The sequence below is a fragment of the Chenopodium album genome, chromosome 16 (genome assembly GCF_948465745.1).
Source record: "Chenopodium album chromosome 16, dcCheAlbu1.1, whole genome shotgun sequence".
In the NCBI taxonomy this organism is placed as follows: Eukaryota; Viridiplantae; Streptophyta; class Magnoliopsida; order Caryophyllales; family Amaranthaceae; genus Chenopodium; species Chenopodium album.
Window position 1 is genome coordinate 40,903,966 of NC_137849.1, and position 15,755 is coordinate 40,919,720.

At 32.3% G+C, this 15,755-nt stretch overlaps 2 protein-coding genes across 2 annotated transcripts; one reads left to right on the forward strand and one right to left on the reverse strand.

The window, feature by feature from the left end:
- Positions 1–729: 729 nt before the first annotated feature.
- Positions 730–1,987, reverse strand: LOC145585330 (VQ motif-containing protein 9-like). Its single transcript, XM_081642036.1, has one exon. The coding sequence runs from the start codon at positions 1,857–1,859 to the stop codon at positions 1,020–1,022; it is 840 nt and encodes a 279-aa protein (XP_081498162.1). The 5' UTR covers positions 1,860–1,987; the 3' UTR covers positions 730–1,019.
- Positions 1,988–11,657: 9,670 nt separating this feature from the next.
- Positions 11,658–15,394, forward strand: LOC145585331 (alcohol dehydrogenase-like 2). The gene is made up of 9 exons (XM_081642037.1): positions 11,658–11,797; positions 11,902–12,041; positions 12,151–12,197; positions 12,788–13,110; positions 13,442–13,524; positions 14,243–14,318; positions 14,565–14,728; positions 14,901–15,062; positions 15,187–15,394. The coding sequence occupies exons 1-9, from the start codon at positions 11,737–11,739 to the stop codon at positions 15,316–15,318; spliced, it is 1,188 nt and encodes a 395-aa protein (XP_081498163.1). The 5' UTR covers positions 11,658–11,736; the 3' UTR covers positions 15,319–15,394.
- Positions 15,395–15,755: the final 361 nt, after the last annotated feature.

The following is a 15,755-nucleotide window of genomic DNA, read 5'->3' on the forward strand; positions in this document are numbered from 1 at the left end:
ACGGAACCTTGTTCCTTGCAATTCTAAATCGGCAACGAGATTGTTGTTTTCTAAAAGAATACCCTCATACGGTCATACCCATTCATTAAGCAACAAAGCAACCAATCATATGTCGAATTTTTCCACAGAAGGAAAGGGAACAAGAAAATATACGGAATTTAATTGCCACCCCAGAAGCTTATTGCAAGTAGACATGCAACTAACACTACGTAAAAGAAGAGGAGTTTGACGTAGGCTGATTAAGCACCTACAAAACTTCAAAGCACCACCTCACAGTAGATCCAGTCAACATTTCTAATTGCATAAAATTTAACCACAACGGCCAGATCAGACTTTTCACTAACAAAAACTTCATTTTGTTAATTCAATAACAGGTTGTGATGTACAGTCATGAACTTTGATCAACAGCATATCAAAAGGTTACCCATACACTCAAATTTTCAACACTACCAAGATTTTCAAATGTACCAAGAAACCATTAAGAACAACCGCGCTTTTTCACCAGATTAATTCTTCAACCAATGACTTAATTCTAAGTCTAACATCATACTACGTAGAATACAAGAAAGTCTAAGCTAACAACAATTATTGAGCACTACCAGTCCACCACCATATTAAAACATGCAATTTCAAAAATTTCATCAAAGAAAAGGGCTGTGATTACCAATTACGGAGAATCATATAAGTATTTATATGACTAAACATTTGAACACCAAATTCGAAAATTCATAATCCAAGAAAATTCATCACATTTCACCATAAAAACTACAGTATAGTCAAATTTCATTTCCATTAACATCTAAATATCAAATTTCTCCTCTTCACTACTCCATTTACATCATCAATCAACATATGCACAATTGCACATACCTAACTTTAGCCAACAAAAACCACAAAACTAAATTCTATCAATTCCTTCTTCATACATTTCTGGGAAATGATCACATGAAATCTATAAATTTATATATAAATTTTATAATGAAATAAAAAATTTTCCTAGAAAATTTACCTTCTTCCTCTCATTTAGGGCTAGGAACTCCAGGAACAGTCGGCGAAATCGGAAACCCTAACGGACTATTTCCCGTCGGAGAAAACATCATATTCGGCGGAACAAAGGGACACGGCGACTTCGGCGACGGTAAAAACCCAAAAGAAGGAAGAACCGTCGAAAAATCCGCCGGCGGCGGAGAAGGAGGTGGCAACATCTGACCCGTCCGATTAAAGGAGGAATCAACGGAGCTATGAAGAAACCTCATGTACGCCGAGATCGGACTCTCAGCTGCCGCGTGGCACGTTGGGAGTGGTGGAAGAGGAGAATGAGGGTTGACCCCACAACTCAGCATCGAAGGAGGACGAGGACTAAGCTGCGCTAATGGCGGCGGTCGGATTCTCTGTAGCCGTGAGGAAGCCGGCTTCGGCGCGTGAATTGGAGGCGGCGGCGCCGGAGCCGCCGCGTGAGCTGGTGAGCCGGTGAGTTTTTGAACAACATCGCGGAAATCGCTTTTGTTGATGTTGTAAACTGGGGGTTGCTGTTGTTGTGGTGGGTGAACTGGGGGTGGTAGCGGCGGTTCATTGGGTGGTTTTCTGAACGTTGAAGAATTGGAATTGGAACCGGAACCGGAACTTGCTAGGTTGGAAGGTGGGAGGTTTAGGGAACTGGGTTTAGAGATCTTGTGTGATAGTTTGTTCAGATGTCTTAGAAACTGGTCTCTATTGTTGTTGTTTCCGGCGGAGGTGGTGGTTTCTGCGCCGGCGGAATTTGAAGAGAAATGAGAGGGATTATTGTTAGTATTATTATTATTGGTGTAATTATTGTTAATGTTGTTGTTATCATTGTGATTGTGGTTAGTGTTATCCATGGAAGGAGATGATTGATTGTTGAGAAAAGAAAACGGGTAAGAAAGGAGGAAGGTGTGAGGTTTGTAAGTGTGTTAGAGAGAGAAAGAGGTAGAGTTGTTATCATTTGCAGAAGATTTTGGGGATTGAGAGGTCGGTGGCGTAGGGACAGCAGATGAGATGAGAGCGTTCTTGGGAGTCTTTGTCTACAATTTGGAACAAGTTTAGCCCCGACTGTTAAGAATTGGATGTGATATCATTTTTTGTGGTCACATTGAAAATGATGTCATTAATTTCTTGTTAAAACTCATTAAAACTTGCGCAAATTTATCACTTTAACCCTACTAGTCAAATATATGACATATTATATGTAGAAAAGTGTAAAAAAAAAAAAGGGATAATAAAAATAAAAGTGAGGTGGGTGAAGTGGATCCCAATCTCAAGTCTTAAGTTGAGTCTTGGAATTTCAAGACTCAACTTGAGACTTGCTTGAGATTTAGAAGAAAAAAAAAAAAAAAAAGTCTTAAATATAAGTCTTAAGACTCAAAATGATGATGTCACCCCAAGTCTTAAGATTTGGGGTTAAACTTGCTCTTATACTCTACCACTTACTAACACTACTCCTAAATCCTAATCGTCTATTATGCACTTTGTGATTAGGTTATTGTACATTTGTATGTATGTTAATTTAAATTTGAATTGTTTTTCCTTTTTCTATTTGTTACTTATGGACTTTTTAATTGAATTTTATCTACGTATTCCGGCGTTGTTGGAGCGATATGTTGAGTTGAAGGTGCTCGATTTTGATTTGATAGGGTGTCAAATGTTGTAACTTTATCATGAACTGATTGGACTTTGTACATGTGTATGATGATTACTCATTCAGTCCCTGTCTATAATTTATACTCCACTCCTTACCAAAAATGACACCGTGCCAGGCCGGCGCGAAGCCCGGCACAAAAAAAGCACGGCATGGTACCGTGCGTGTAGGTCGGGCCTGGGCCACTTTATTTGGAAGAAGCACGATAAAGCATGGCACGACCAGGCCCGACATGACAAGGCACGCTTAAATCAATATAATTTTTGCTTAGATGCGCAAGCCTAGCACAACACAAACTCGTGGACCGAGTCATGGAACGGGCCTAACTAACCCCAAAGCACGTGGGCCTGGCACGAGGCAGGACGACCTAGAGCCATCTTTACTCCTCACTAGCACTACTCCTACTTGTATTATTCTGTATTAACCATATTAGGTTATTACATGCTAGTGGTTACAAGATGTCAAAATGTTATAGGTAGTACAAATTTTGAAATTTATATTTATTCTCTTGCAACTTTTTGATTTTGGGATTGAATTTTGTTAGGGGCATTTAGTTGTTAGATTCATGGATTGTTCTATCTAAATGGATTGGGTTGATCTTGATCATGCTCGATTTAGATTCAATAAGGTGTCAAATATCATAGCTTTGTCATAGACTAAATGTGTGTATGTATTTGTAAAATTCATGATGCGATGTAGATAGATTTTGTATGAAATGGCAATTGCAAAAATTATAATATGGGGGAGAATGATTGGAAGGAAATTGAACGATATAAATTGATTCGATTTTCATCCCCTTTACACAATCCCTCACAAATTAGTTTTCTACACTTATCATGATACATAGGTTTAAATGATATGTTGGTGTTTGATAATCAATTGTTCATTTATTAGAAAAGTAGATGTGAAAGGAGATAATGAAGTACGAATTATTATTTTATTGAAAAAGTAAAAGAAAATTGTGAAACATTTTTTTATGAATGTGAAAGAGAGTGTGAAACCTTAAATTTTTTGTAATGAAATTAAAAGAAAGTGTAAGAAAACTAATATAAAGCCAAAAAAAAAAAAAAAAAGGAGTAAAAACTACTCCATAATACTTCATGTTATCTTTTAAATGCAACACTTCTCATTACAAACTTGTCAATGCGTATTAGGCCCTGTTTGGTGGTAGCGTTTGAGGCAGCAATTAAAGTTTTGACTAGTTAAAACACTATTACAAAAATTTTGAGAGTGTTTGCCAAGGTAGCCGTTTTAGTAGCAGTTATCGATAGAGATAGCGTTTAGGTATTTTTTTTCAAACGTTAAAAATAGTAGCGTTTAGAAGTAGCGGGTAGCGTTTGGCAAAATTTTATTATTTTTTAAATAATATTTATATGGATTTTGATATATTTTAGTATTACAACCGCTACTTTTGTCAAACACTCATATCATCAACCGTTACTTTGACAGTTGACTTCTACCCACTACTAATTGACAACTACTCGCTACTCGATCACTAAAAGCTACCCGCTACCGCTACTTTTGCCAAATAGGACCTTAGACTTATTTCAAGAAATAATATCTTTTTAAATTATGAAAAAATTGATATTAATAAACTATAATATAGAGGCGGATCTAAGAAGATCTCTCATGACTATATTTTTCCTTAATTATAAATTAACAAGTCTAATCAAAGTGGAGTATATAAATAGTGTAAAAGTCAAAGTACTTCTTTTGTTTTCTTTTAAACGCAACATTTCTTATTTCACACTTGTCAATGTGTTATTTCAATCATTAGAAATATCTTTTATTACTAACATGGAATTTTTTAATAAAACTTGATATATTTATTTACGAGAAGTAAATATATCATTAATGAATAGCCATATGGCACCTATAGTAATAATAGCATTGATTTGTAAATCACAAATTTAGAGAAAATAACATAACTTTTACAATCAAAATCATAACTATTAAGCAGAACAAATCTAACGCAATTCCAAATAATTACTATTTTTTTTTCTTAATCATAATTTAACAAAATTAGTCAATGTAGAGTATATGAATAGAGTAAAAGTTAAATTCAAGGAAAATACAAGGTCACTTCTTACCTTTCCCTCCCATTTCTTACACAATATCTTTCTTTTTAAAACAGCATCCCAAAACAAGGTATCCAAGCCCAAACCATCATAAACTTAAATTCCCTTTGCAAAAGCCAAAAGCCCAACATGAAATGGCCAGACTTGTAACCTTTTATTTTCTACTAGTAATCAATTGTTTAATTATATTTGTTTATTTTTTGACAGGAAAATCAATATTTTTTCTACTAACAGGAAAGAACACTGATTGAAATATCTAAACTATTGTTTAAAATGAATTTCAAGATGGTTCATGACCACAAATCAGTAAGAAAAAAGAGTGCAATGCAACCTTGCTCTACGTGACTACTGTCATTTAATTATAGTCATTTGAGAATAAAAATATAAAATTCTATACAATATTAAATAAACCTATTTTCTTATAACATATATGGTAATAAATCCAACGAAATATTGCCTCACTTGGTAATTTTTTTTTTTTTATTTTTTTTTTATTTTTTTTTTTTTATTTTTTATTTTAGAGGTTTGAGTTTCACTCATCAAATCGTCATACATTCAACATCAAGCCTAAGTTTAAAAACATGAGTATTAATATAGCTTCAAAGAAGACTAACATATATAGACTTCACATTGGGCCGAAAACTATCCACGTAATATTATTTTCCATGAAAGAGTAACATTTTTGGCAATTGGATAATTTATTTATTTATTTTTTTTGCCCCAAATGTCTCTTGCAATGTTGGAGAATGCAGTAGTGCAGGCGTGCAGTAGGGATGGCAGTGGATCTAGACCCGACCCGGATCCGTGGATCCAGATCCGTTTTCCACGGATCTGGGTCCTCACATTTTGGACCCGACGGATCCGGGTTGGATCTGGGTCCTGCTGAAAAAAACGGATCTGGATCCGGGTCTAACTCATGGACCCGGACCCGGATCCGTGGATCCGTTTTATAAATTCATTATATAAAAATAAAATAAAAAACTGAAATTTGTTATGGTCACAAACTCACAAGTCACATCTAACAATGAGGGTGGTATCTTCAGTAAATCTCGTGCTTTGTTGCTGATATGTGAAGTAGATTTTGTTCGAATTTTATGTTTTTATTTTAGCACTAATTCTAACAATGAGGGTGGTATCTTCCTTCTTGGTGAATGGAACACATGCGAGGATTAACAAGTAGGTTTGTACATACTACTGTAGTATTTTATGTTACTGTTGTTGGTAGGGATGGCAATGGATCGGATGTGGGTCGGGTGATGCTTCATCCGCCAAAAATCCATCCATCACCCGACCCATCCATCACCTAATTTTCCTTCATCCACATCCGATCCATCCGTCATCCACGGATGAATCGGGTGGATCGGGTGATAATTCGGGTGAAATATATATATATAAATACAACTTTGCACTTTAATAATTAAAATTGAGATTTGAAAAAAAAAATGATCAATTAATTAAAACTTTTATACATCCTTCTAATACTCGTTCCTTTTTATTAAATTAAAAACAAATGTCAATTCCTAACACTACAATAGACATTAATTTATTAAAAAAAATATTTATTTTTATTTTTTTATATATAAATTTAACGGGTGGATGGATGGGTCGGGTGATGGGTTGGATGTATCATCATCCGTATCCGACCCGATCTGTCACCCAACCCATCCATCATCCATCCGTCATCCGCTTAAGTTCGGGTTTTCATCCATATATTTGGATCGGGTGGATGGTTATCCATCGGGTTTGGATGATATTGTCACCCCTAGTTGTTGGTCTTTGTCTTGTGCTCCCTTCTCTTGTTCTCTTTCTTTGTATTTTGTTTTTAAAGTAAGATAGTAGTAGTTCAGTTTTGTTTTTGTTTAAAATCCGTTTTTTATTATATTTGTTTCAAAAAAATAGGCAAAATATGTAGGACCCGTTTTGGACCCGGATCCGGACCCAGATCCGTTGGATCCATCGGATCTGGATCCGGGTCTTCATATCCAGACCCGACGGATCCGGGGTGGATCTGGATCCAAGGTTGAAAAACGGATCTGGATCCGGGTCCATCCGGACCCGGTCCAGATCTGACCCGTTGCCATCCCTACGTGCAGCTACAAGAATGATCCTTTACGGTTGAAACAGCTCTACCTTACATAGTCGTCAAGGATAAACATTATGAAATCTAGCTAAGAGAACAAGACATGACAGAAGAAATGATATTTTGCACTATCCTGAAAAAAGTGAATCAAATTTGTCACTTTACAATGTGAAACACGACCATATATAGGATAATAGGAAACATAATAATTTCGCAAGATTTAACTTTGGTAAAAGGCCTTATTTAGTTCGCCTTAAATTTACTTATCTGATCTGGTTTGGTCTGGTCTGATCTGATTTTATCCAGTCTGATCTGGTCTGGTCTGATCTGATTGTCTGATTTGACCAAACTTTGACCTTAAGTGTACAATAATCTATAAGAAAAAATGTATCAAGTGGGATCTTGTTAGATTCGTAATAATGTGTATTTTATTAATATGTAATTTTCATAATTTTTTTCATTACGAAATTAAAGATATTTAGCGCTAACAAACTACACATAAAACGATGATCTTATTTGAACTTTTTTTTTTTTTATCCGATCTGATTTGAACTTATTTTTTCTGATCTGATATGATGTGAACTTATGAATTGGTATACACTAGACCCTAGTGTAGGTACCACACCCTACACCCCCCCTCTAAACGTTTAACAATCTCCCTCATAAATCTACTTTCTACAATTGTAGAGTAAAAATCAAACCACCATTTATCTTTTTTGACTTTCTCTCTCCTCACCCATTTTCTGCATTTTCTCTCTCTACACCCATTTTCAGCATTTTCTAATCCAAAATTTTCAACAAACTTTGTGACAAATTATCCAAAAAAGTTGTTCAACTGCTACATAATTCAACAAATCAAGGTCGAAATTCAAAGGAGTAAGTGATTTTGTTCATATTTAATTCGAAAAAGAGTATAACCCTAATTTTTATAATTTATTGTTGCAATTGTGTTACAGGAACGTTTACTATTTTTAGTTTTAAAAGTAGTAATTTGAACAAGTACATTTTGAATTTTGAGTATGAAATATTTCATTTTTTTTTATTGCAGTATGAAGGAAATAGCTTCAGAGAAGAACATCAAAAAAATCTGGAGAAAAGTAAGCATTAATTAAATTAGTTCGTAGTGGTTTTTTTTTTTTTTTTTTTTTTTAAAAAAAAAAAATTTATAAATGTTCATTTTCATTTTGATAAATGTTCATTTATATATTAGTATACAATCATTCACATGTTAATAAATGATTAATACAAATATTTATTTATATATTACTACATAGTCATTGTAAAAATCTCCTATTGTAGATCAAGGACTTTTAAAAGATATTAAAACTTATGGTATAGATGTTAACATTTCTACAATTCCGAGGTAATATATGAACATATACTGAATTATAAATGTTCATTTGCATATTTGAATCTATTTGAGTTTATATTTGACTTTATATGCGAAAATAAAAAATGTTCATTTTTATGATACGTTATGCACATTTATAAAGTGCATAAATATTCATTCATGTGAGTTGAGAAACTGACTTATGCATACTATGAAATCTTTTGATCATATATGAAATTCATAATGTTCATTGACATATATAGTAATGTAAATCAATGTAAGTATTATACTATAATCTTAGCAATTTTTATTGAAGAACTAATAAATTATATCTGTACATTCTTCAATTTTGTTTGCAGAGCGAAGGAAACCGTTTCAGAGAAGAGAAACAAAAATTATAGTTCGTAGTTATTTTTACTATTATTATTATTTCTTTAATTTATTTTATTTTTATGAATGTTCATTTTCATTTTGTTAAATGTTCATTTATATGTTAGTATAACGTCATTCACATTTTAATAGATGATAAATGTTAATTTACGTATTGATAAATGTTCATTTTCATTATCTATAAATGTTAATTTACGTATTGATAAATGTTCATTTTCGTTCTTATTCATGATCAACAAGTAAATGCATTAATTTTAAAATGAATATGTGCATATACTTAAAAGTTCATTTTTATACTACTAATTAAAGCACCTAATTATATCATGAATTAGTTATTTTTAACAAATTTAATAAGGAATTTCAATAAGAGTGTGTGCTATATTGTAGTTTTCATGGAAATGATTCTTACAATTACAATAAGGAGTGTGTGCTACCTTCAAAATTTTTCAATAACAAGTACAAAATTATAAATTTTATACATTTTTCATCTATAATAATGCTCCTTAATTAAATGTTCAATTATAAATAATTGTATGTTCATTTACAACTATTAATAAAATATGTTCAGTTTTAAAATATTATATGTTCAAAATGACGTCACTTGGGAAGGGGGGTGTAGGTAGCAGAAGCTACACCGGGGTGTAGTGTAAAATTTTCTTGAACTTATTTTTTCTAAAATAAGTAAAAATAAAGTGAACTAAACAAGGCCTAAGTCCAATAAGTTGTAATTAGGCAAGGGTTAATAAATTTTGATAAAGACAGACTAAGGTCTTAAGGGTTAACAAGTTCAAATAAGATAAGTTTAAGACTAATAAATACGAGTAAGATACTAATACATGAAATTAATACTTACTTTAATTTGTAATAATTTAAAAACTACAATAATAATGTGAAGCACCGATTGTTTAACCCTGTTGTCATTGCTAACTGGTTCGGGTTCAGTTCCCATTTTTTCGAGGTGACTATTACATGATATCCATTCTACACTTTTGAGTCTTTCTGTGTGCAGGCTTACAAAGATCCCTCGTTCTTTGGTTAACCCGACTCATTGGTTGGCCACGATAGCCCGACGTCGTCAGCTTTTGTATTTTTCTTTTTGATTTGTTGTTTGTTTATTAGCTCTTTTTGTCAAAAAAATAAAATAAAATAAAATAAAATCCGAAGAAAATAAGGCCATAATCATAAGTTTAGATAAGTCAAACATAGCAAAAGAGAATGCAACATTAATTTCTACACCCTCCGTTTTTTTTTTTATTTGCATCACTTTTCTTTTTGGGGTGTTTTTTTTTTTAAATGCATCACTTGTATACTTGGTAACTTTATACTATATTTTATCATTTCTTTCTCTTACTTTAAACCCCACTCAACTTATTTTATCATTTCTCTCTCTTCTATGGTCCCTACTTAAATAATAAAAATATCATCATTTCTCACATACTTTCTCTTTCATGGTCCCCATCTTACTTTTACTATAATAATTTATTCACCCACTCAAAATATTATATCACTTTCCTAAAACTTTGTGCAATCCAAATTAATGCAATAAAAATAAACGAAGGGAGTACTAGATTATCCCTATCTTCTTTTAATCTTCTTTTTAAAAAGGATGAGAAAATTCTTATAAATATTGTTTGGACAATTATACCCTCTAAAATGTTTATTTACTTATTTGCCTTCATTAATGTTATCTGCCTCTTTTTTTTGAACTTTTTAGAATAGTATGCGAACATTTATACTCCTTAAAATATTTGTTTATATATTTGTCCTTATAATATTGTTAACTAAATTTGTGACATATAGTCAAGCCGAAAAAAGCTCTCGGACATGATTAGCCTAATTATTTAAAAAGTATTTTTATTTTTAACAGAGTAACTTTAATTCTATCACTGATTAATGGTTTGACAATTTTAAATTCATGTCTATGAATTATGAGCTTATGACCATAAAGCTAGAACTTAAATGTTACTACTTGCAAAAAAGGTAAACTATATATGAAGCACTAAATGAGAGTTAGGGATATCTCAAGTAATTAGAGCTCCTATCCCGATTTTCGGAGATTATGGGATCGATTCTTTGCCCGCCTTTGTGGCTCTTTAAACACAAAAAAATAAATAAATTATATGAAGCACTAAAGGCTTTACTCTTTATAAATATGACAAAAAACAGATAAATTGACGTAATTAATGCCTAGTAGTCATTTTCAACCTTTCAATTTTTTAGTTTCTTTATATGCAATATTACTTATAATAGTACATTTTCCTGTAAAAGAGGCAATTATAAAAAACAATACGAAGTATATTGATAATACACAATAACCGATCAAGCCTAAACACAAATTCTATAATTTTTGTAACAGGTCAACGTTTTGTGTAGTTTTAACCTTTAAAGACAGTCAAGATTAATCAATCTTTTAATTAATTAGCGAGTAATTCGTAAGGCATATACTTGGTGAGCTTCGAATATTTGTAAAAAAAACTTAACCTCACAATCTGTAAAGATTCTTTCATTCTTTAAATTTTTAATTACTGCGTCTATACAAGAATATAACTTCAATTTGTACAAAAATACAAAATTTGTTCACCAATCTCAATCTAACTGCACCAACAATCATATGAAAAACTCCTAGTTAAATATTGCAATCAGACAAGTGTAGCTGGTGGAGAAATTATTGAGTCACTTTTTAAATTAAGCTACTCACTTTGTTTCTAATTAGTTGTAATAAAGGGTAGGTGTCAATTTGAGCGTTTGAGTAGGGTTGGATTTATTTCAAACTTGAATCATGCTAAATTATTATGTTTATGCAAGTTATAATCTAAATCGGTTATTTTTTGTGTTGGTTCGAGTCGGGTTAGTCATATCAGGTTTTGACACTTATAGATTTGTAAATATAAAAAATTCCTTTGCAGCTTAGTTTAGTGATAAGGATTGCACGTTCTAACCTTTAGGTTGGAGGTTTAATCCCCATTAAAGGCACTTTGAGGATGGAGATTCCTTACCTTTTTCCCTTGTTCTCAAAATGTCTAATTCACAAATATCGGATGAAAGGTAGTATTTTTTTTTTTTGAAACCCAAACAGAGGTAGCAGTATTAAAACAAGCATATTTCTTTCAACCCATCATCATGTTTTTTGAATAGCCACACAAACTTTTCTGCCTTCCACAGCTCAAACCTCCCAAACTTTTAGCCCTCTCTAATTTTGAGCATGGACTATGTAAATGTCAACGGTTCATCGAAAACGGCCGGCAAACCAATCATATGCAAAGGTTAGTAACATCAATGATTTGGGTTTGTTTCGTTCTTTCTGTCTACTGAAAAACTCAATCTTATCTGAACTTATTAATCGTTAACTTATCGATAAACTTTGCAGGTGCAGTATGTAGAAAAGCAGGGGAAGCTTTAGTAATAGAAGATGTTGTAGTGGCACCACCTAAAGCTTGGGAAGTTCGGATCAAAATACTATGTACTTCTCTTTGTCATACTGATGTTTCCTTCTGGAAGATGGAATCAGTAAGTTTTCATTTATTAATATTTCAAGAAATTCATAAAACAGTACATAATTAATAAAATTGTTATAATATAAAGTCATAATTTTTATTTTCCCATTATTGAACATTAGGGTCCTATTGTTGTTCATCCAAGGATCTTTGGGCATGAAGCTGTCGGGTAAGTTGAGTCTCCCTCTCTTCAATTTCTATCAAAATACGTTTTTTTCACGTGTGATCTTGTTTAATTTTTGAAAGTTTTAGAAATTTCGGCGTCTTAGAACAATCCAATTATTATCTTTCATGAGTTTTCGAAGTTTGACTTATGTTTAGAGAGTGAGTCGATAGTTGATTAAATCAACCTACTGTAACATGTTCTTACAAAGTCGTTTTCAAATAGTGATTAATTATACCTTGTCTAATTTGATTGTTCAAAAAAATAATACCGAGTAAATTACATTTTGTGACTAACGTTATTTACTGTATTCGTGTTACACGAATCCATTATGCTACATTAAGCTACTCCCTTTAATCCCAAATGTTCATCGTATTTTGACTATTCACGTTTAGCATCAATTCAGAGCGTCAAAATTTTCACACCTTATAAATAGTGACATGATACCAAATAAAAAGGATTGGAAAAGTATTAGATTCACTACTAATATACGGAATAGTACTTTTTATTTTTGTTCTTAATTAATTTTAGTTTTAACATTTTGTCAAAGTATTGTATAAGACGATCTCATGACTCTAATCATTTTGACATAATAGGATAGTAGAGAGCGTAGGAGAGTATGTTGAGGAAGTAAAAGAAGGGGATACAGTGATACCAGTGTTCTTCCCTGAATGTGGCGAGTGCAGAGACTGTAAGTCCACTAAAAGCAACGTTTGCACCAAGTTTGCCAAGTACACTAGCGCCATGCCAAGGGACGAAGTTGGTAGGTTTACGGACATGAAAGGGGAGCCGATTCATCACTTCCTCTACGTTTCGAGCTTCGTCGAATATACTGTTGTGGATATTACATTTGTGGTTAAGATTAGCCCTCAAGTGCCTGTTAACAAAGCTTGTTTGCTTAGCTGTGGTGTTACTACAGGTATGACCTAGCCTCATTGAGAGGTTGTTATATACACCCGGATGTGACGTACATCCATTAGTATTTGTTCTCATTTTGATGATTGTTTTTCATTTAATTATCAAATATAGAGCAAAAACTAACCTTGAATTAGTTGGATATACGTTACACCCGGGTGTATATAAGGTGTATATAACAAATTCTAAGCCTCACAGAAATTATTTTGAGTTGATTCGAAAATAACATGACAAACAATAATTATATTTAGTGGTGATGATGATTTTGTAGTTATTGAATGATTCATTTTAGTCCAATTATATAGCAAATAAGTTGTTGCTTTGTGAGGAAGCAGGAATTGGAGCTGTGTGGAAGGTGGCTAAGGTGGAGGAAGGATCTACTGTGGCTATATTTGGACTTGGTGCTGTAGGACTCGCGGTAAATTATTACTCTTTACTTCCTTCGTTTTTTCTTTAACATGTACTCCCTCCATCCTTATTTGATAGTTATTTTTGGGCATTTTTCACAGTAATTAATAAACATAAATAAGAAGTAGCAAAAGTACATTGAAAAAGTAAATTTACATTAGGTATGTAAAAAAGTAGAGAGAGAAAGTAATTAAAATACATGGGAAAGCAAAATTTACAATGAAAAAGTTAAATTTGCACAAATATTTTTACAAATTGGAGAGAATTTTGGTAAAAAAATTAATATTAATAATACTTGAAAAATGCAAATGTGACTAATATTTTGGGCACCAAAAATAAAATAAGTGACTATCAAATAGGGACGGAGAAAGTACTATAATAGTACATTATTATTCTCGTAATAAACTTTAATAAAATATAATCTAACAATCATATGAACGTAAGATTGTACATGTTGCAATATGGAGAGATGCTAAACATGTGAATCCTATAAATCAATCAATTCAATTATGATTAGAAGCGCAATTATGAAAGGTTATAAATGTTTGAATAGAAATTAATTTTTCTGAATCATTTTTTATTTTATTTTTTTTGACATGAGCTTCTAAATCAATTTGTAATCAATTTAGAAGGTGTAGACCGTGTCACATTTTATTTCAATTGATACATCGATGAATTTATTAAAGGTGTTGAGTTATTAGCAATATTGCTTTGGCTGTTGAGACCAGGTGGCTCAAGCAGCAAAACAACAAGGAGCTTCCAAGATCATTGGAATAGACCTTAACCCTGAAAAAGAGCATATAGGTTGGTCTCTCAAATTTGTTACCTGATTGAATTTCTCTGACTTATACTATTTCTCCATCCATGCATGTTTAGTTGTCACACTTCTAAAACGTTAGTTCAAATGAAACTATTTACGCAATGATTTCATGCTAACGCTTACAGAAGGCTAAGACATACAAAGTTCGATTGATTATTACTTGTACATACAAACATTTGATCACATATATGTAAGGCTAATTAAGTAACTTGATTATTTTTTTTTGGCAGGGAAGAAATTTGGGGTTACTGATTTTATAGATCCAAAATCTTGTGATGAAGAGAAGAAAGTTAGCCAGGTTATTAAGGAACTTACTGATGGAGGTGCAGATTATTGTTTCGAGTGTATAGGCTCAGCTACTGTTATGCAAGATGCTTTTGAAAGCTCTAGAGAGGTTTGTACTAAAATTTCAACTACTACATTCGTTATATAATTTTTGCAACTTTAAAGTATTATTTGTGAGATATAAAATATTCCAAAGTTATAAAAAATATGAAATGGAGGTAGTATAATTATCTAATGCAAAGTATCTATTTTCACAATTACTAAATTTGTTAGTTTGACAGGGTTGGGGAAGGACTATAATACTTGGCGTGGAGGTACGAGGCATTCCCTTGAGTTTGGATTGCATAGAAATTATGAGAGGCAAAAGTGTTACGGGGTCTTTATTTGGTGGGATTAAACCCAAACTCGATATACCTATACTCATCAAAAAATATATGAACGAGGTAAGTCGATATTGATATCATTTTCATTTCACATTTAATTATAATTAATGAATTACATACTTTTGCAATAATTTACTTTCAATAGGTATTTTTTTCATAATCATAATATTGACTTAATTTGTAGGAGCTTTCGCTTGATGGATTCATTACTCATGAAGTTAGCTTTCGTGATGTCAACAAAGCATTCGAATATCTCATCAATGGGCAGAGTCTTCGCTGCATTATATGGATGGACAATTTGATGGGTCGTCAGTAAATGAATATATTCTTGTCTCTGTAAATTTCAGATCCTACAAAAATCTAATTTGTATTTTAAGTACAAGCCGTGAATAATAAGGTATGTTTGATACGGAATACCAATGCGAGAAAATACAAGTTGATCTCCTTGATAGACATTTTTTGTTTATCAAGTGGCATTCTTGTAATAAAATAGCATTCGGAGACAAAATTTAACAATAAACAATTACTACTAGCTGAAGTGTCCAACTGCTTCTGAAAAAGCATGACAAAAGTAACTTCACGGAGCAATAAACGATTTTCGGAAGGACGTTAATAGTTAACTCAACTTTTTCAACTAGAGTTAGGTGCTTTTGTCTTTTTTTTTTTCGATCCTTCCTTCAACTCCAGAGTACTCCTTTTTTTTTTTTTTTTTTTTTTTTTTTTTTTTTTTTTTTACTTTTTCATTTTTTGGCT